The following is a 19,932-nucleotide window of genomic DNA, read 5'->3' as shown; positions in this document are numbered from 1 at the left end:
GGAGGTTTGTGCAAACTACTCGTTACCATGTCCAGCTCATAGTGGTTAATCTCAATAAATGACAGCTGTTGCTGTTCAGAGTGTGGACCTTTTTTAAAAATAGGAACTGTCCGTATCAGTTAATTTATTATAAACAGTCTTAGTGCTGTGAAGATAGAAGGGGCAAATTGTGACCTTAGTTGGGCTCCTGAATCCTGACATGCAGAGCCAGATGTGAAAGAAGAAAGAAATGCAGTGAGGAACTGAAAGTGGAGGTGGAAAGGAGCAGGGTTGGTGTATGCTCAGTTTGCCTTGAAAAAAGAATTTGTTGGATAGGAGATGAAGCTTGAAGTGCAATCACCTTATTCTAAAATGAAGCTGGGCTAAGTGGGAATCAATGGCAGCTCTTTTATAGGAGTCGATTAAATCAAAACAACTTTCTGGCTATTTATAAGACCGGTGCAATGAGAAAGAACCTGTAAGCAGTTAAGGTGGCTTCTAGAGCATTTCCCAATTTTTAAATGTGTATCCCAGTTATATATTTATACAGAAGTGAAATAACATTACTATTTCTAATCCGAGTGTTTGGTATTTTAAAAAAGATGGGTATGCACCAACAGGTTTTAAAAGTATGATTGGTTCTGAGAGGCCTTCAGAATGCAGTGCCTTAGTGGTCCGCTTGTGATCAATACCCCAGTGGAGACGTTTGAAAGTGTTTATTATAGGTCCGATATTTTCTTGCCTCATCTTAAAGATTGGAGCACTTCACTTTGAAGACTGTGGTTGTAGAAGGCTTTTCAAACAAGTCTGGTGTTCAAGGGCGGGTGTAAAGACCAAAGACTGGACTAGTGGCTTTGGAAATTGGCAGTGACAAAAATAGGGTTCACCTGGAGGTAATGCCGTAGGTAGGGGTTTTATCTGCAAGCAACAGGATGGTCCTAAATCATCTCTGCACCAAAGGTTTCCTCAGTTTGATAGGCAACTCCTGAGGGTCTTTGTGCCAAGTTTGAGAGACGGTATTACGGATGACGTTGCCAAGTGAAGATGGGGTGTGGGGGAGGGGACAGGGCCAGCTCAGCAGGGGCGAAGTGCGAAGACGTGCAGATTTCAACACGGATGCGACGTGGCCCCGCCGCTCGCCGCGGCTGCCGTGATTGCCTACTTCTGCAGTTCCTTCCGGTGCGGCCGCCGGTCTGCACTTACCCTTCCCGCGCACTGTTTTCGCCTACCACGCCTCTTAATACCCAGCTCTACGGAAGGGCCCCTTCCAGCGACTGCAGAGATCGCCGCCGCCAGGGTCGCCGGGCTCTGGCTGCGAAGGCGGGTCTCCGGCCGCCGGGGCGGGCGGGCGGGGTGTGCACCAGGCACCTGTGGGCGGGCGGGCGGCGGCCCGCGGCCAATCGCCGTGCGAGCCCCCCAAGAAGGGCGGCGCGGCGGAAGCGCGTGGCCGCACGTGGCCGCACTGGGCGCCCTCGGCCGAGCTGCGTGGCCATGGACGTGGGCGCCGACGAGTTCGAGCAGAGTCTGCCCCTGCTGCAGGAGCTCGTCCTGGGCGCAGACTTCGTGGGTGAGGCGCGGGGGAGTCGGGCTGTGTCGCCGGTCTGCTCTGGGGGGCGCGAGCCTGCGGAGGTGGCGGGGCGGCCGAGGCGGGGGGGGGGCCGGACGGGGCGGAGAGGTGAGGCCCAGCGGGGCCGGGCGCCAGGCCGCGGGAGGCTCCGAGAGGGCGCCTCCGAAGGGCGGGGGGGGTCCTCCCGGCCGGGCGGGGAGACGTTAAGCAGCACCTACGGCCTTGGCCCCACTGTGGCCCAGGTGGAGCCGAGCCCGTGGGATGACGGGCCTGGCTTAGCCCTGCTTTGGCTTTCTCGTTTGCGTCTTCTTGACCCCACCTGGCCTCTTGAGCGCCGACGGGGAGCCGAACACATTTGCCACCCGCAGGATTGACAGCAAGAACAGTGTGGCAATGGTCTGCGTCTGGGGACTCTTGTCTTTTTTTTTTTTTTTCCTGGCCCGCAGGTCTGGACATAGAGTTCACAGGCCTTCGCTCTAACCTGTCCCGCCGCCAGCAGATCAGGTACAGCCAAAGCTGCCTTACAGCTGAGCTAGGGGAGGTGCGCTCACCTGTGCCCTTGTGCCTAGCATTCTGGCCATGTCCCGGTCCTTTCTCAGCAGGCCCCTTATTGGCTTTGAGGGGGCAGGGCAGTACTTGGGGGGGGGAGGCTGGGGACCTGGCCCTTATCCTCTAAATGCTGGTAGCCTTCCCTACCAGGGGTAACAAGGTAATGCTGCCCCTGGTTGAGAGGTGCCCATCCGGCACCGAGGCTGTGGCACCTTTATATCCTCTCCTTGCCTGTGGAATGAGATGCGTGTTTTTTTCACAGCCTTTTTGACTTGCCCTCCGAGTGGTATCTGAAGACCCGCCACAGTGTTCAGCAGTTCACCATCTGTCAGATTGGTGAGTGTCCTCTTCAGCCGTTCCCTCTGAGTTACTGAAGGAGATACTTGTGTTGTCTTTGTGTCTCCTGCTGGTGAAACAGCCTTGACCCCTTTCAGAGATTGGCTATGGTTTTGGATGCTTGTTTGGTTTTTGTCCGTGTTGTGCCTGTGGGCCGAACACTGTGCAACAAGCAGAAACCTCGTTTAGCAGCACTGTTCTCCTGCCTCCGTTCATCAACATGAAGGAATCTGTACCATCTTTCAAGGGAAAATGCGTATGATTTTTGTTTACAGAAAACTTATACAAACAAGATCACGTTGAAAGTATCTTGCCCTGTAGCCTTTCTCGCTAATGGAGCTTAGAAACCTTTCTATGTTGACATAAACAGCTCTCCATTTTTAACAGTCACATAGTATTCCAAATTGATTATATCGATTGACTCAGTCTCCTAATGATGCACATTTGAGTTACCTTTTGTGCGTGTTGTTCTGGCATGTACATACGTTTTTGGTATACCTCCAGCAGATTTTACTGACCCCTGCTTTTTCTGTGACTGATGACCATCTGTGTGTGTGTTGCTGTCTGTCCTTGTCCTTTGCTATTTTATTGTGGTTTTTTTCTTGATTGTAAGACCTCTGTGAAAAGTACATGAAACAGCACATTGATACCTTTCTGTTGTCCTCCCCTACTTTGAAGCCTTCCTCACTTTGCGTAGGGTCTCTTTAGCAATATGGACATTTTAAAGCCATTAAATGTATAAATCTGTGGTTTTTAGCATTTCCTCTGGTGAGTTTTAAAACTAGAAAAAAATATGCCAGTGTTCTGTGTTTGAAGAACCATTCACCATCCTATTTTAATAATTTCAGTGTGAATTATAGTTGACAGTTCTCCTGTTCCAAGTCTGTGTTTTCTTTCTTTCTTTTTTTTTTTTTTAAAGATTTTATTTATTAGAGCACGAATGGGGGGAGAGGGAGACGCAGGCTTCCCCGCGGAGCAGGGAGTCGGATGTGGGCTCCATCCCAGGACCCTGGGATCATGACCTGAGCCGAAGTCAGACGCTTAACCAAGTTTTCTTTAAGAGATAATCTTATTTTAAAGGGTACACAGTATCTTTAGGTGCAAAGTATTGTTCAAAATGTTTCCTTCCTGAAGCTCACTTCTGGTAGGTTTTCTTTGGTGTTCATTTCCTTCTCTTTCCCCTAGGATTGTCGGTGTTTTCCAGTATTGAAGGAGAGTCCAACAAGTATGTGTGAAGACCTTTTGCAAAACACCTGGCTCTTGCCCACTGACCCTCCCCACCTGCTCCCCTCCGGCTGCCTCGGGGTCCGAACCACGTTGGCCCTAGACATTCCATAGTCTCCTCTGCTTCTGTGCCCTTCCACCCCGCTGTCCCCTGCAGCTTCTGGCCTGTCCAAGTCTCTCCCGGCACAGTATCTTTTCTGGGGGGCCTTTCCCAGCATTTAGGTGCTCCTCTCCCCATTTCTGTGTGCCCTCAAGGTGGCAGTTAACACGATGTCATAATGAGGGTGATGTGGCTCCCAGGGACCGGCAGTCAGAAAGCCTGCTGAACAGTTGGCTCAGCATGGGGGCTAGACTCTTCCCTGCGGGCAGGATCTCTGCCTTTTTCCTTTGGCCCCAGGGCCAGTTAGTACTAGAAATAGCCAACATTCAAATACTCCTTGAATGAAAGGAGGAGCTTGCTCCAGAGTCAGCTCTGTGAGCTAGAATTTTAAAAATGGTTTTGGCTTTTCCTTTTCACATTTATTTATTTATTTATTTATTTATTTATTTATTTTATAGGTATGTAGCCCATTCCTGTAACTTCTTTCTCTTCCCGACGACATTTGGGATCTTGGATTCAGAATTCTCTTTCCAGGCTTCTAGTGTTCAGTTTTTGAATCAGTATGGCTTCGACTACAACAAGGTATGGCAGCAGAGGAGGCAAATGGGGAGGTTTTAAAGGTTCTCTGGTCCAACTGGGCTGAGTCCCATTTCCTGTCCACGTGAACTGGACAAGGAAGGCTTTTCCCTCTGCTCCCCTGCCCAGAGGATGCCTCCACTAGTCTCCTTGTTCCCCGTCTAGTTTCTCAAAAATGGGATCCCATATATGAATGAGGAGCAGGAGAAGAAAATTAAACACAACATCCTGACTGGGAACTGGAGAGTTCGCAGGTAAAGCCCATTTCTCTGGGGACTTTGGGACTCTCTGTTTCTGCTGATCTTCCGAGTTTCCTGTGGGTTGGTGTGCCGGCTCCAGGGTACGGTGACCTCACGCCATCACCTTTAGCTGGGGTGGTTTCGGCAGCATGCGATCAGCCAAACACAGCAGCTCAAGGTGCTGGTGGTTCTGTTCCCTCACCTGAGATGAGAGCCGTCCTACTATATCGAGGATGATTTTCGTGTTGAAAGGTGAAGGAAAAAGAGGCACTGACTCTTAACTCCATAATCAAATGAAAAAGCGGGAGCTTCATGCCAGTGCTGTGGCGGGGTGGGGGGAAGGGGAGCAGGCTCTGTGGGACTCCGTGTGAGATGTTACGCTGGCCTTCAGGGTGATCTCGGGGATGTCTCGGTGGTAAATGACGTGTAACCTTGACCATGCTAGTCATGTGCCTTGCCCTGGACATACTGCCCCGTGTTCTTAAATCTGCGTGCTCCTGAAGGCGCGGTCTGCCTTTTTTTCTTTCTTTCTTTCTTTTAAAGATTTTTATTTGACAGAGAGCACAAGCAGGGGGAGCGGCAGGCAGAGAGAGAAGCAGACTCCCCGCTGAGCAGGGAGCCCGATGCGGGGCTTGATCCCAGGACCCTGGGACCATGACCCGAGCCGAAGGCAGACGCTTAACCGACTGAGCCACCCAGGCGCCTCTCTGTGTTTTTTTTAGCCCCCAGTGCCAGTTGTCTTACTTGAAACCAGTACTTCTATGGAGCTGGGGCCAGGAGTGATGGAGTAGTGACAGCATGGTGTGGTCCCCCTGGGCCCCAGGCAGGGCGTGTTGGCAGAGTCTGGAGCTGAACTAGTCATTTCAGCTCTTTGAGCTTTAGATTCTTTGCCTTTATCAGGATGAGAGGTTAAATTAGACCGATTTTTAACTCTGGAATATTATGATTGAATATTGGGTCCAGATAACTATGTAATATTGGAGGGTTTTGTAGGCTCTATGACCAATGTGGGGCTTGAACTTGCAATCCCAAGATCAAGAGTCGTGTGTTCCACTGACTGAGCCAGCCAGGTGCCCCTGGAGGTGCCTTTTTTTTTTTTTTTTCCCTCCGCTGAAATCCTTATTCTGGGTTTTTCATATAAAAATGTAGCTTTTTTTTTTTTTTTTGTAAGAGAAGATCTATTTGAATTTTTAACCTTCTGTTATTTTCAAATGTTGGAGAAAAGTCTTTCCTTATCTCAAAATAACATCATGTTCTTATATTTCTAACGTAGAAGATGTGCTTACCAAAGTTCCTGTCTCTTCCTTATTTCACCAGATGGTGCTTTTTCACCCCAAAAGCTGAATTAAGCAGACAGGCCTGACAGGAGTGTTTAGTGTTGGCTAAGTTCCCATGCATCCCAGTGAAGCAGAAAGGGATGGAACATGCTCCTGTGATTGTAGGGAAGAGTAACAGCCGAGCGTCTGGCTCTCTCTTGCAGAGCAAGATTCAGAAAATAGTCTTTTTTGGGTCTATTTTTTTGCTGAGATCACAATGTTAAAACCGGAGTCCTCTGAAACTCTTGTCACGTTAACATTGTCTTAAGGTTCTCGTGGTTTTCTCCAGCATCCCACTTTCATGTGCCCATTTTCAGTTCTCTGGATAAAGACCAGATCAAGGTGGTGATCGATGAGGTGACACGGTGGCTGGACCTGGCAGAGGAGGGCGACTGGATGACTCTCCCTGGTATCGCTGGTAGGCAGGAGGCTGCTCCCCCAGCCTGGGGGTGTTGGGGCTGGTCACTGTTGGGTGCAGGGGTTGGGGGACGCGTACCTTCCCCTTTCTGTGGATCCTGGGCATACGCTCAGCGGGCGTGTTGTCACTGGGGACAGATCAAGCTCTGACCTCAACTCGGAAGCCGGAGGCCTTTTGACCTATTTTGAGTTTTAAGGTTGAAGACGTCCAGTTCCGTTCAGAGTCGTCTATCCTGAGAACCCTGTGTTATTCTTATTTACTTGTGTTCACCTCTGGATTTTATTTTTTTTTCCTTCCCCACAGCACAGTGTGGAATCACAATGAACGTGCCCTCAATTAGTGGTCCTTGGGCCTGGTCTGTGGCCCCCCGGGGTCTCAGACCCTTTCCAAGGGGTGCACAAGGTCAAAAGTATTGTCAAAATCTCACTTGGTTGTCACTTGCCGTTGTCACTGGGCATTTGCATGGATAGTACTGAGGGGGGTGCCGGTGGGTAAAAATGCACCTCGGAGCAGACCTTGCTGGCTGTCCTCCTGTACTTCGTTGCCACTTCCAGCTTAGAAACACAATCTAGTTTTTATGAACTATCTTCGTGGCAAAGAAGTAATTCTTTTATGACATCTCAACCTTTGTTCATCTTTTAATCTCAATGTGTCAAAATACATATGCGTAAAACCTTGCTGTTGCTAACCGAAGTGCAGCGGTTGCCTGTAGGAAAGCGCTCGTGCATGTTTCTGAGCTGGGAGCTAAGTCCACGCCTTTTCTTTTAATGGAATGTCGTTTTTACATGAACAGACTGTGGTTATTTTGATTTTTGATATTTTCAGTGCTTTTCTCAAGTGAGAAAAGTAAGCCTGTCACTTGCAGGAAAATAACTCGCAGAATTTGTGAGTGATAAAATTTGAGCTTTCCATCAAAAACTAAAATTTTGGAAAACTCGGGTCTGCCACCGGGAGCTTGACAAGCTTCCCAATACTGAGACCGTTCTGATGGCCCATGGTACGTGTCTTTTGTTGATCATATGTAATGTGTGAACATCAGAAGATTCGAGTAACTCCACAAACCAATATTTTTCACGTAACCAGTGCATGATGTTACAAAATCACGGGTAGCAGCGTAATGGTTTTATTATTTTAAAAGAGAACTTTGCACTGTTTAACGTGCACTGTTCTAACGCAGTGAATGTCAAAAGCTATAACCCCCCCACAAAGGCTCGCCAGGCTTGTCTCAGAGTGGCCCTGAGATAAACTTTGAGAATGGATGTGAAGAATGCTGTGCCGTCCCTGTCGGGGGGGCTCCTGGGTTTAGGTGCACCTGAGATCTGCCTCTGCATTGTACCCATGCATCTCTCAACTTCTCCTTCTCCTGAGGGGAAAGTGAACCCCCGTCTGGGTGGTTCTGTGCGAGCCTTGCGTCTCCTTGCCACAGGTTTCCAGGCCTTTGAGGTCCAGCTGGTGCTGAGGCAAGCCCTCCCTGACATCTGGACGGTCCTGAGAGATCAGGGGGTGAGTTCCCACCTGCGAGCGGGCGGTCCCAGCGGCTCCATTCTCGCTCATTCCACCGAATCTGGCCTCTGTGAAAGGCTTTCTCTTATCTTTTCCCCTCTCCTTTTGAGATGAATTGCTTCTTTGGCTTCGTTCCCAGGAACCCAGGATTCAGAGAACTTGTCTCTACTTTTGTCTCAGATAATAGTGAAAAAAGTGAGTAAACAACATCGCTGGTATCTTGAAAACACCTCCTGTGATCGAGCCAGCTGTTGGAAGGAGAAGATTCTTCTCTCCGCCAGGGGTTTTTCGGTCTTTTTCCAGATGCTGGTGAAAGCCCAGAAGGTAGGGGGGGGAAAAGATCTCTCGATCCCTAGCAGTCATTTGTATTTCTGAGCATAGAAATATGCTCTGTCTTCCAACAAAAATAAGATTCCTTGAGATAAGTGGTTCTTTCCTGTCAGTAACTGGCTTTCTAGATCTAGCCTTGCTTTCCCCAAATCATGATGGGTTAACTGGGACAGAGTGTCTGCATAAAACCCTGCGGCTCCTTTCCCCCTGTTGGGCACACAGCCGCTTCACTACTAGCTGACCTAGGACTGCTGGGGGAAGTTCTTCAGTTTAGACCCCCAGCAAGGACACCGTGCCCCACATCCCTCCTGCACTGCACTTGTCCTCTCGGCATCAGAGCCGTTGGGCCACCTCTCACGAGGGTGGGGTGAAGGGGGGGTGGACTGCCGTGTGGTAGGATCACCATGGGTTCTAAGGCTACCCCCTCTGCGAGAGCGTGTTCACCTCGGATGTCTGTTTTTAAACCTCGTCTCTGCCACCTGCCGATTCCTCCAAGTAGCCCTTAGTGGGCCACAATATGATGATGGACCTGCTGCATCTGCACGAGAAGTTCTTCCGGCCACTCCCAGGTACAGGCACATGTGCCATCCCCCTCTCCGTCTTCACTTGCCACCTTGCGAAGGGGTGGGAGCCAGAGTCCTCCTGTGCTATCTTCTCACCATCCGCCGGCTTCTGCAGAGTCCCAGCACCTCTGTGCCTGTTCCCATTTTCCCAGAGTGGAAGCCAGGTGCCTTTCTGGCAGAAAAACTTACATTTGAATGGATACTCTGGCCCCCATTATGGAAGTTGTCCCAGATCTTCATATAAAACCGTATAAAATCAGAAATGTGAGCAGGAGAGATGCTGCCTTCAATCTCAGCTATAATCCTAACACTTTGCTTTTTCCTCTGTGAGTTCTCACAAATTAGATCACACTACGTAGGTGATTTTATGTTTGGCTTTATTTCCACTTACCTAAAGCATTTGTGTCATTGACCTAATAAATGTCATATCAGTGGCTGTGTGGCCTTGTCTTTGGTTGGGCCATACTTTTCTATGACTGATGGTGCCCTGGCTGGATGTATAACAGGGTAGTGTAGCTGTTAAAAGCATGGACTTGGGAGCCATGCGTGGCTCCTCATTCCACCCCTTGTTACGTGTGTGAGGTCCAGCAAGGCACATTCTCTGCTTCCTATAAAATGGGGGGTAATAATGGTACCAATATCCTAGTATCGGGGGATTAAATGAAGTAATGTACACTATCTAGATCAAGAGGGTGAGACGGTTCTAAGATTTCCCCAAGAAATGATAAAACACCTTAGTTTGAGCATATTGAGGAAATTGGGTGAGAAGTTGGGGTAAAATATATAAGCCATGACCAGAAAAGCTTTGACAACAAAACAAAATTGCAGGGAGAACAAGAGCTGGGTAAGAAAGGAAAGTTGGGGGGGGACGTGACCTGGCCCCATGAGAGCAAGGAGGTGCGGCCCGGGGGTGAGTCAGGAGTCGTGCTGTCCTCTCACACAGTGGGAAGCCACATAGGTGACTAAAACTGGGGAAATCGCCCGCAGCACAGCGCTGCCTGCTGAGCAATCCGGGACCAACCAACCAGAGAAAAGGACTGGAAAGTGCTTGTCTGGGGAGTGGGTCGAGGAGAGCAAGGGTCGTGTTGGTTGGTTTCGTAGCAAACCTCTTTAAACTGTGTGCAGGTAGGCCTTTGATAGATAAACCTATCAATAGCGCAATTCCTTATCGGGGTACTTCACTCACAAGTTTTAGTTGATTTTTCTTGGATCTTCTCTGGATAGTCCCTTATAAGTGACGACTTCATATCTGCCTTTTCAATAGCACTTCTGTCTCCCTTTTTCCATTGGCTAGAACCTTGCAAACTGCATTAACCTTGACTATAGACGATACCCTGAATTTAATGGAAAGCCATTTGGCTTTCACCACCATGAACGGTGATGGCGGGTTGGTTTGAGATCTGTCAATTCTTAATGATTTAGGAGAAAGGACGTTTTTAATTCCCATTTTGTTTGCTTTGTTAGTGTTGGTGACAAGCTAGGTTGGAGAATCTTCCCACGTTTTACCAACAAACTCTCTTCTATCTGGTCTTTCTCTTCAGAAAGCTATGATCAATTTAAGCTGAATATCCACAACCTGTTCCCTGTTCTCATTGACACCAAGAACGTGACCAAGGATATCTGGAAGGTAAGGAATTGGGCTGCTTTGGGTTAAGGAGTGCTTTGTCCCAATCACACTTCACTTTGTCTCTTTTTAAAAATCTTTCCTGGAACCCTTCTCTCCTATTTTACAACCAGTATTGGCTGCCTTTGTGTTTTAACATTGGGTTATCCTATTAGCTTCTGAGTGTTTTCTTTCCGTCATTCAAGCTCCCATGTTTTGAATGAGGTATATGGAGCTTGTCTGATCTAAATAAGCACTCCGCAGAAGAGCTTGTGCTGGAGCTTGAGGTATGTGTGAGGAGTATTTGCAGCCAGCTCCCAGAGCATCAGGGTGCAGGAGTCTCTGAAGAACCTTTACTGAGGCGTAAGGTCATGGGTTTTCCACCCTGAGTGCATTACAATCACCCAGGAAGCCAAATCCTGACACCTGGGTCCCACCAGCTCTCAGTGGTTTGGAGGGATGGTGGGGGGGCATGTATTTCAAAAGCTCGCAGTGGCTTGTGCAGTGCAGTTAGGGTGAGAAGCACACTTGGAGAAGGGAGGCACCCAACCGGCCTAAATGCATCTTCGAAGTTAAACTGAGGAACAGAGAAAGGGAAATCAGATCAGCATTTTAAAGCCTGAAGCTGGTCACTTGAAGTTAACTATCCAATAAGGGAGCCACAGACATGTGGCTGCCTGGTACATCCTTGCCCAGAGCCCGTTCATTACTGTACTATCCTGGTTTCTAGCTCTTACACACTTCTGTGATGCTGCTCGTGTTCATGTGGCACAGTCCTAGCATGAAGCAGGAAGGATGTGGGCTGATCTGAGGGGACCCATGTGGACTCCTTGTCACACAAGAGGAGATGAGCTCTACGGTGACCTGTCATGTCCCAAGGCTCTGGTTCTCAGAGCACCTGGTGTCCTATGTGTATGTCCTTGGCCATGTCCTGGTGCCTTGGAGGCGTATGTTTATGGAACTACTTAAGCACATGTCTTTGAAGGAAGGGTGTAGGAGCTGTTGCAGTTTTTCTAGCTTCGGTTTTTGGGAGCCTTTTAGGAAACCCAAGATTACTAGGTGCCTGGACATCTTGATCAAGGAATAAGGACACTTATGTCTGAATAGAAAGAGGGGTTTATAGGAACTATTTTCCATGTTCTTTTAATGGCCATTTGGCAATACTCAGAGCAGATAACAGAAACACAAGTTTTATTCTCCCTGATTTGTTTTCCATAATTTTAGGAACTGAATTTCCCAAGGGTTTCAAATCTTTCAGAAGTTTATGAAGTCCTAAACAGGTAAGGAAGCCTTTTTTTTTTTTTTTAGCTGCTCCTAGAGCAAAGGTTCTCAGTGGGGGGGATTTTATTCCCCAGGACACATCTGGCAATGTTGAGACATTTTGGGTTGTTACAACTGGGGGCTGTATCTGGTGAGTAGAGGCCAGGATGCACAGGAATAGCCCCCAACAGCCAAGAATTCCCCAACCCACAGTGTTTCTAGTGCTGAGGTGGGTACACACTATCTAGAGGGCAGGAACCCGTGAAATACGTACAGCTGTTGAATTATGTGGTGGTTTCTGGTGGCCAGGGTTTAATTTCTCTTGATCTGTGTCTGATTACTGGCGGGGTAAGCTCCAGCAGATTGGGCCGTTTTCCATCTGGACCCTGGTGTTTGTCATGGGCCTTGCTGTGGGGCCGGAGGGTGCGCCCCAAACATTTGAGTGAAAGAATGATCCCAATACTAGGGACAACCCTGACCTTTCTCTAGAAGCAGCTCCCACCTCCCCTCAGAGCTCTGACTGACTGAGGCCTGGGTCGTGCTGGTGGGGACACGATGCCTGGGAAGTGCCAGGGTCCGGGGAGCTCGGTTCCTTCCTCCCCAACTGGGAGGACCAGGAAACCCCAAGCAGCAGGGGGGGGGGGCATCATGGCAGCTGAAGGCGGCACCTTTCTGAAAGGAGAACTGGTCTGTTCCTCTGTTGGGGACAGTCCTCTGACCCCCCCCAGCAGTGCGGTGCGTGGTAGTCTCTCTTGGGGACAGTCCTCCGACCCCCCCAGCAGTGCGGTGCGTGGTAGTCTCCTCTGTTGGGGACAGTCCTCTGACCCCCCAGCAGTGCGGTGCGTGGTAGTCTCCTCTGTTGGGGACAGTCCTCCGACCCCCCCAGCAGTGCGGTGCGTGGTAGTCTCTGTTGGGGACAGTCCTCCGAGCCCCCCAGCAGTGTGGTGCGTGGTAGTCTCTGTTGGGGACAGTCCTCTGACCCCCCAGCAGTGCGGTGCATGGTAGTCTCCTCTGTTGGGGACAGTCCTCTGACCCCCCAGCAGTGCGGTGCGTGGTAGTCTCCTCTGTTGGGGACAGTCCTCTGACCCCCCCAGCAGTGCGGTGCGTGGTAGTCTCCTCATCCTTTGTGGTCTTCCTCCAACGCCCCCCTCACCCCGGTCCCCATTTCCAGGAAGAAAATCCGAGGCCAAATGCAGGCAGTCTCCACGCCCTGCCCTGCCCTGAAGACATTTGCGGTGTTGTCTTTGTCAGGGTCTCACCCAGCAGCCGGGACACTAGTGCCTCCTGTGTGGGGGGCCCAGGCGGGAAGGGCTGCCCTGCGCCCGCCTGTCCAGCCTCCAGCCCTGTGGCCCTGCCTCCACTGGCTCGGTGGTTTCCCTGGCGGGGCCTCCAGCCTGGCCCTCTCCCCTCCCCTCCCCTGCCATCAGCCTCGTTCTCCTGGCTCAGAAACCGCAGAGCTCCCCTCCTGACTCTGTGTACTCGCTACCACTGCCTTCGTTCTTCTCTTTGCGACGTGCCTCTTCAGGGGCCTCTACGCGGCCGTGACCCATGCAGGTCAGGTTCTCTTCCTTCACGGAGCTCGCTGTCATGAGCTTGCCCGGGGCAGGCTCCTCCGTTGTCCCAGCCGAGGGCCGATGCACGGGAGGCCTGAGGAACAGGCATGGTGACTGCTCCCTGGAGCCTGGCACCCTCAGCCTCTCCCCACCCGTGCTTCGGTGGTACCCTTCCCTGGATTTCTGGTGGGTTTTATGGTTTTTCAGTCCATTCCTTGTGGGCTCTTGTTCTTCTACCTATCCCATAAGTCCCTTCAGGGTCATTCCTCGACCCCCTTCTTGCTCATTATTGTGTCCCTGGTGACCAGATGCACTCCCTTAGCTTTAGCTACTGCCGCCCGTGACCATTTAGACCTCCAGGACAGCCCTTCACTCGCCGCCTGGCTGCCGGGCTTTCCTGCCCCATGCGGCCACGGGCACCTTTAACTTGGCATTGTTCTCCGTCCCTCAAACCCACCTCTGTGCCTGCAACTCTTGCAAAGTCCTCATGGCCATGGGGGCCGTGTGCGAATGTGAGGGTTTTGTTGGAAACACACAGGCTCTGAATCGAGACTGCTTGGGTTGAAAGGCCAGCTTTGCCACCCACTGGCTTGTGAGCAACGACTGAATCTCTCTGAGCCTCCGTTGTACCACCTGTGACCTGAGGACATGACTGCGGGGAGCTTGCAGGTGGCCGTGGACATGAGCGTGCTCGCACACGGGCCAGGACTTGAACCGGTGCCTGCGCTCGGCCTGTGTCTGCGTGGCGCCTGCTGCTGGCCTTGTGGCCGGCAGCCTGAAGCCGAACGGGCACGTGCACTGGACAGGTGGGGAAAGGAGGTGCTCGGTGCACGCCCGGGTTCTGAGAGGTTTTGTCGGAAAACAAAGGGAGGTTTTCCTCGCTGAGGGCCATCTCCTGTGCCGAGGCCAGGGCTGGGCCAGCCACGTCTTCTAGTCTGTGGACTCCTCTGTCTGATGCCCTGAGCGCGTCCGGAGTCTCGCAGGTCTGCCTTGCCCCGGCCCCTTTCATTCCAGAGACGGTATGGGCACCACGGGTATCCCCTGGCCTAGTCCCGGCTCCTTGCGTACTGCCGCTGGAGTGATCTTTCAGAACACGAACCTGACTGAGCCAGGTTTCTGGTCCGTCTTCCCCATGTTCCTGAAGGCTCCCCACCACAGATCATCCAAGCTCTCTTCCCGGCCCTTGCCCTTCCCGGGGGGCTTCGGCCACACCTCTCACCTCGGCAGCGCCGTCAGGCCTCACTCCTTTTCCCTCGGTACCTCTGTGCTCTCCATGCTCGAAATGCCGGACACTTCCCCATGGCTTCAGCTGAGCGAGTTCCTGTGGCTCGGGACTCCTGGGGTACTGCCTGCTTCAAGAAGACTTCCCTCCCTACTGCCCGCAGCCTCCCTGTCCTTGAGTGCTCCGCGCATGCCTGGGGTGCTGCAGCAGCGGGGCCAGCCCTGCGCCTGCCCTTTGGGCCACGGGGTAGCTCTGCAGGCAGAGCCGGTGTCGCGTGTGTCCTGGTGCCTCGGGGCTGGCTCAGTGTGTGGCAGGTGCTCAGAGCAACCCGGCTGCAGCCTCCGGCCCTGGTGCTGCCTACCAAGATCCTACCGCCTGTTCCTGTTTGTCTTTTTTTAAAAGGGCACCCCGGTCCTGAGGACCTTTTTACTCATAGTAATGTGGGGAGGAGAGACCAAGAAGGGCTTTACCTGCGGTGATTCTTTATCCTGTTTTTCGTCTCTACTAGTGACTTGAATCCTACCAAAAATTCCGGGCCAGTGGTCATTCACGCAAGCAAGTGTGAAAAATACGGTACGTTCCTGTGAGCATAAGCTGCTCCATGGGCGGCAGAGTACTGAGGTACCAGAGTGGAGGCCTGGCCTCCCCATGGGCAGGTGTGTGTGAGGGCCACGTGGGATGCTCCATCGTTTTCCTGTCTGTGCTCCAGGTACCCCCCCTTACAGAGGAGCCACCCCAGGAGGCATCGCAGCTCCTGGGGGTCACCTGCTCCCCTTGGACATGTGGCTGGCCTGCCGGGAGGCTCTCCGCCTCGGCTTCTTGCTGCTGTGGGGGGACCGGGGTGAAGACAGGTGTGGGTGGGGAGAAGGGCACACACATCTCTGGAGGAACGATGGTTGTCGGTGGTGTGTGCGTGGCCAGTGCGGGTGTGCAGCTGGGTGGGGGAGACCCCTTGTCCAGGCCACGTACTGATGGCTGCTCCATGCTCTCTCCTGGTTCTGGAACGCTGCTTCAGTTGAGACCAAGTACCCTCACGAGGCCGCGTATGATGCCTTCCTCTGTGGATCAGGTGAGAGTTGCTCTCCTCTGAAAGGGGGACTCCTGCTTTATTTGTGATAATCCCCCACCATCCCGAGGCTCTCCATTTATTTCCAGGTGGGTTGCACATAATGGAAATAAAGCAGGAGTTTGCGTGTTTTGATGGGGTGATCTGGTTGAGCCTGGACGCGTGTTATATCTCTAGCTTTACCCCCCAGTTCTTCTGAAAGTGGCACACTTGCTCCTGTGGAGAGTACACGGGTGAGTGTTCCTTCCTTCTGTCCTGTTCCTGGAACTGTGGTCCGATTCCCTGAGCCCTCGCTGTAAGTGAAGACCTCTGGGCTCCTGTGGTTCTCCCAAACACGGGACGATGCGGGATGGCCTTTCCTACTGTCCCGGCCCCCTCTGAGCTGGGCCGGGGCCCTTGTCTCAGCACTGGGCAGATCCACGTGCCAGGAGGCCAAGGCAGTAAGGTCAGGTGCAGGGCCTCACACCTGCCTCGGTGCTTCCTGGTGTGTGGTATGCTGGCTTTGTCTGTTATCCGCCTGTTTCTTTTCTTTTTTTTTTTTAAAGATTTTATTTATTTGAGAGGGAGAGAATGAGAGAGAGAGAGCACGAGAGGGAAGAGGGTCAGAGGGAGAAGCAGACTCCCCGCCAAGCAGGGAGCCCGATGCGGAACTCGATCCCGGGACTCCAGGATCATGACCTGAGCCAAAGGCAGTCGCTTAACCAACTGAGCCACCCAGGCGCCCAATCCGCCTGTTTCTTGTAACCACGGAAATCAGTGAGGTGGGAGGGCACATCCTTGGGGGTCCACACAGTCAGGCTGCAGAGAAGGGTAGTGACTCGGAATAAGGCATATAGGGGAGAGATTCTTAAAACTCCAAACTGGAATCTTAAATGCATTTCCCCTTGGTAACGGCACCAGGCCCCTAGGCACCAAGGCCACACTTAGAATATGCGTTCTAGGCCACCATCCTTGGTGTATGCATTTGTTAAATAGGATTTAGGCCCGGTGAAAGAGCGAATCAAAATTGTAACAGGGTCTTTGAGGCTGTCTTGGAAACCTTGTCAGACTAGTCCAAAATTTTTATTAATTTTACCAATCTGTTAAATTTGGTGCTACCTATATGTTTCCGTCTTAGTAATGGCTATGTACTCTGTAACCTATCGACGTGAGGCTTGTAACTTAGAAGTCTGCCCTCTCTCTTTCCTGTGCTTTGACAGCATCTGAGTGCCGACTGGGAGGTACACGTGTGCCTGACGGGGGAGCCCTTCATGCTCTGCACCTGGGTGCCTCCCATCCTTGTGTTCTGATCCTCCTGACCGCAAAACCCTCCTAGGTGTAGAGAAGTTCCACGGCGGCCCGGGCCTGCCTGGCTCCGAGGCCCCTGCTTTTCCCCAGACCTGGGCTCCGGTGTATGGTCGTGTCTGCATGGAGGCAGGCACACGAGAACGAGGGCTGAGGGACGGCCGTTTGGGATCGAGGGCGATATCCTATCAAGTGGACCTTTGGACCGTGGCTTCTCACTGATTCTCTGAGCCCATTGCCGATGCTTGTCAAGGAGTCTTTATCCAAGTGTCACCGACAGATGGTGACCCCTGAAAGCTCAGCTGTGGCTGGAGCCCCAGAGGGCGCTCTGTGGGATTGGTCGGCTGGGGGAGGCCCGCCTGTTTGGAAGGAGGAAGGGGAGAGTGGTCTGAGGCGGCACCCTCCCCTGTTCCGTCCCCAGACCCTTCGCTGTGGCTGAGGACCTGTGCGTGACCGCTGGTGTGCCTGAATGCTTTGGGGTTTTCTCTGTCCCTGCAGTGCCGGCCCCCTGCCTGAGCCCTCCTTCTCTCTGTACCTTGACGTGCTCGCTCCCTATGTGAACCAGGTGAATCTTATCCGAGCCGGGGTCCCTAAGATTGTGAGTAGCCTTTTTTTTTTTTTGCTCCTTTCCCCTGCTCAGAGGCATGTGCTGGGAAGCAGCCTGGTTTTCTGGGGGATCTCTCAGAGGTGGTCTGAAAGCAACCAAAACCAGAGCGAAGAGGGTGCTCCCGCCCCTGCTAGGCTTGTTCTGTTCTTGTCTTCCTGCCCAAACCGCCGTGGATGCGCGCATTTCTTCCGTCCCCTCCCAGCCCAGGCAGAGCCTCTGCTAGCCTCTCGGGATTTTCAAACCAGGTCAGTTGTCCGTAGGAAGTGCACAAAACCTCCTCCGTTCTTCTCCCTGCCTTCTAGAATTTCTCGGGTCCAGATTGCCCCAGTATCCGACCTCCCATCCTCCTCCTCCGTGTCCGGAGGTGGCCTGGGGTCAGCGAGCAGCAAGTCTATCGTGAGTTTCAGAATCTCTGCAAGTTCGATGTGCGGCGACTCTCGCGGAGCCAGTTCCTGCTCTTGACCAATAAGTTTAAGGAGTAGGTGCCTCGGCTCTCGGCCCATCCCTGTGCCCCTCAGCCACCCCGTCTCTTTGTGGCCGCTTGGAGCCTGCTTGGAGCAGCAGGTCTGATACTTGCATGCCTGACCTGAGAATGTCTCTTGGCAGTGCCCGGAGCATCCTGAAGGAGTACAGGGGCCACCCCACCCTGCAGGTGTCCCTGTACCGGTACTGGAGGCACTCCCCGAACATCAACTGCCTGTTACAGTAAGTGTGCCCGGGGCCACGGCTGCGGAGTTTGCTCACTGGGGAGTGTGTGTGTTTAAAGATTTATTTATTTGAGAGTGCACACGAGCGGAGGGAGGGGCAGCGGGGGAGAGCATCTGAAGCAGACTCCCCGCTGAGCACCGAGCACGCACGACGCAGGGCTCAATCTCAGGACCCTGAGGTCACGGCCTCAGCTGAAACGAAGAGTCGGACGCTCAGCCGCCTGAGCCAGCCAGGCAACCCACTAGTGTGTGTTGTAAAGAAGTCATTCACAAGTACGGCGACCTGAATGTCCTTCAGTAACACTGGACGAGCATTTATTATTGAACGTCTGCTGTACTGGGTAGTGTCATAGGTTCTAGGCCTCATCAGCAAATAAAATCCCTGCTGTCCTACAACTCACACTGCAGTGGGAGGTAACAGTGAACAAGTGAATTTCAGGATCGATCGGGTGACAAGCATATACTAAAAATAAGAGCAGGTCAGGAGGTAGGAGTGGGGGGCCCAGAAGGAGGGGTTACTGGGTTAAGGGAAGAGATGGGGACCCCATTAAAGTCTCCAAGGAGGTAAGGGACAAGCCAGGGAGAGCACTGGGGAGGACTGGCCAGGCAGTGGGGCGGAGGCCCTTGAGTGGGGAGGCGTCCGGGATGCCGAGGGGCCGGGAGAAGACCACGAGGAGAGGCTGGGGAGGAACGTGGGCCTGGTGGAGTGGAGGGCTGTGGGTAAGGGCTGTGGGAGAAGCTGCGGGTAGCTGGAGATTTTCAGCAGAGGTGCTATGCTTGACCCTCTGTGGGGCAGACTGCAGAGCATGCAGAGCGCCGGGGAGGTAGGCGGGCAGACCGTCTGGTCGGGGCTTGGGCTGCGTGCTGGCAGAGTGGGGCGCTAAAGGGGCATCAGGGACCAACTGGAGCAGGGTCGAGTTTGAATCGGGGTTTTTGGCCTGCGTAACTGAAAGATGGAATTGCTCTGAGGATTTTGGCTTGCTGGTTAGGAGCCATATCTATAGAAAACCGCATGCTTGAAGAAAAATGGCCCTTAGGCAGTCTTTTCTCCATCTGTCGACCTCTGATGTAAATCAGTAGGAAAATGACTTGGCCGCATGTGTCCGAAAGCCCAAGTTTACATTGGGAGAATGATGGGAAGACAGGAGGAACATTTGAGTGAGCAGGGTGGGGGCCTGCGTGTCTGGCTTTGGACCTGCTCGTTCTCACACAGCCCGCCGCCGTCCAGGACCGCTGACCTCTCTGTCTTGCAGGGTCTGTGGCGTGGTCATCACCTGGGCCCTCCTGGCGCTTCTCCTTGGAAGACCTGGCCCCTGAGTGCAGCCGGCAGCCTCTGTCCTATCTCTGCACCTCCCTGGGACAGGCATCCGTTTGGGTTTTTTGTGGGTTTTGTTTGTGTAAATCATATTTTACTTGCAGACCAATCTCTGCGGTCCTTATGAGGAACTTTGTTTTGAAGGTGAAATTCTGTAATGATTATCAACGATAAAGAAATCCTTAGATGTGGTACTTTTGTGGCCAGAGCTTTTCTTTCTTTAAATGGGGAGAAGTCTTCGCCTCTGGGAATTTAGGCTAGACCCCCAGAGGGTCTCCTGCCCAGACAGCTAGCACTGGAGCTGGACAGTAGGTGAACCAAAGGCTCCGTTATTTCTGGGAGAGAGATTCTTGGCCGCTAGGCCATTCCCCAGACCTAAATCCCTACCAGCCTGAGTTTAGTAAAGGGGGAAAAAATGAAGCTAAGTGTCCATGTGCATTTGTGATGTTTTTGGTAATGTTTTGTGGTTTATAATATTTAACATTCGCTTCAGAAGCAAAGATTACCTATATGCCACAGCTGTGTACCTTTTGAGGCCAGGTACAATCTGGTTACTCTGTTTCCCTGCAGTGGGCCACGCTGCTCCACGCCTCACCCAGCTGTGTGTGTGTGTGT

At 52.2% G+C, this 19,932-nt stretch overlaps 1 protein-coding gene across 3 annotated transcripts; it reads left to right on the top strand.

The window, feature by feature from the left end:
• Positions 1–1,449: 1,449 nt before the first annotated feature.
• Positions 1,450–19,503, top strand: PNLDC1 (PARN like, ribonuclease domain containing 1). Of its 3 annotated transcripts, none has more exons than XM_027600927.2 (19): positions 1,450–1,546; positions 1,993–2,050; positions 2,358–2,431; positions 3,617–3,656; positions 4,214–4,337; positions 4,497–4,585; positions 6,204–6,304; positions 7,731–7,807; positions 7,988–8,131; positions 8,637–8,706; positions 10,242–10,327; positions 11,528–11,583; positions 14,847–14,911; positions 15,354–15,407; positions 15,595–15,637; positions 17,187–17,253; positions 17,598–17,773; positions 17,902–18,000; positions 19,256–19,503. In XM_027600927.2, the coding sequence occupies exons 1-19, from the start codon at positions 1,471–1,473 to the stop codon at positions 19,317–19,319; spliced, it is 1,563 nt and encodes a 520-aa protein (XP_027456728.2). In that variant the 5' UTR covers positions 1,450–1,470; the 3' UTR covers positions 19,320–19,503. The 3 variants fall into 3 exon arrangements, 2 of the variants coding, with proteins under 2 accessions (XP_027456728.2, XP_027456727.2); XM_027600926.2 differs by having other exon boundaries at positions 17,187–17,286; XR_003521254.2 differs by lacking the exons at positions 17,902–18,000; positions 19,256–19,503 and having other exon boundaries at positions 16,720–17,286; positions 17,598–17,636.
• The last annotated feature ends 429 nt before the right edge of the window (positions 19,504–19,932 follow it).

This window comes from Zalophus californianus, chromosome 7 (assembly GCF_009762305.2).
Source record: "Zalophus californianus isolate mZalCal1 chromosome 7, mZalCal1.pri.v2, whole genome shotgun sequence".
NCBI classification, from domain to species: Eukaryota; Metazoa; Chordata; class Mammalia; order Carnivora; family Otariidae; genus Zalophus; species Zalophus californianus.
Note: the sequence above shows the minus strand (reverse complement) of the source record. Positions and strands in the feature narration are given on the sequence as shown.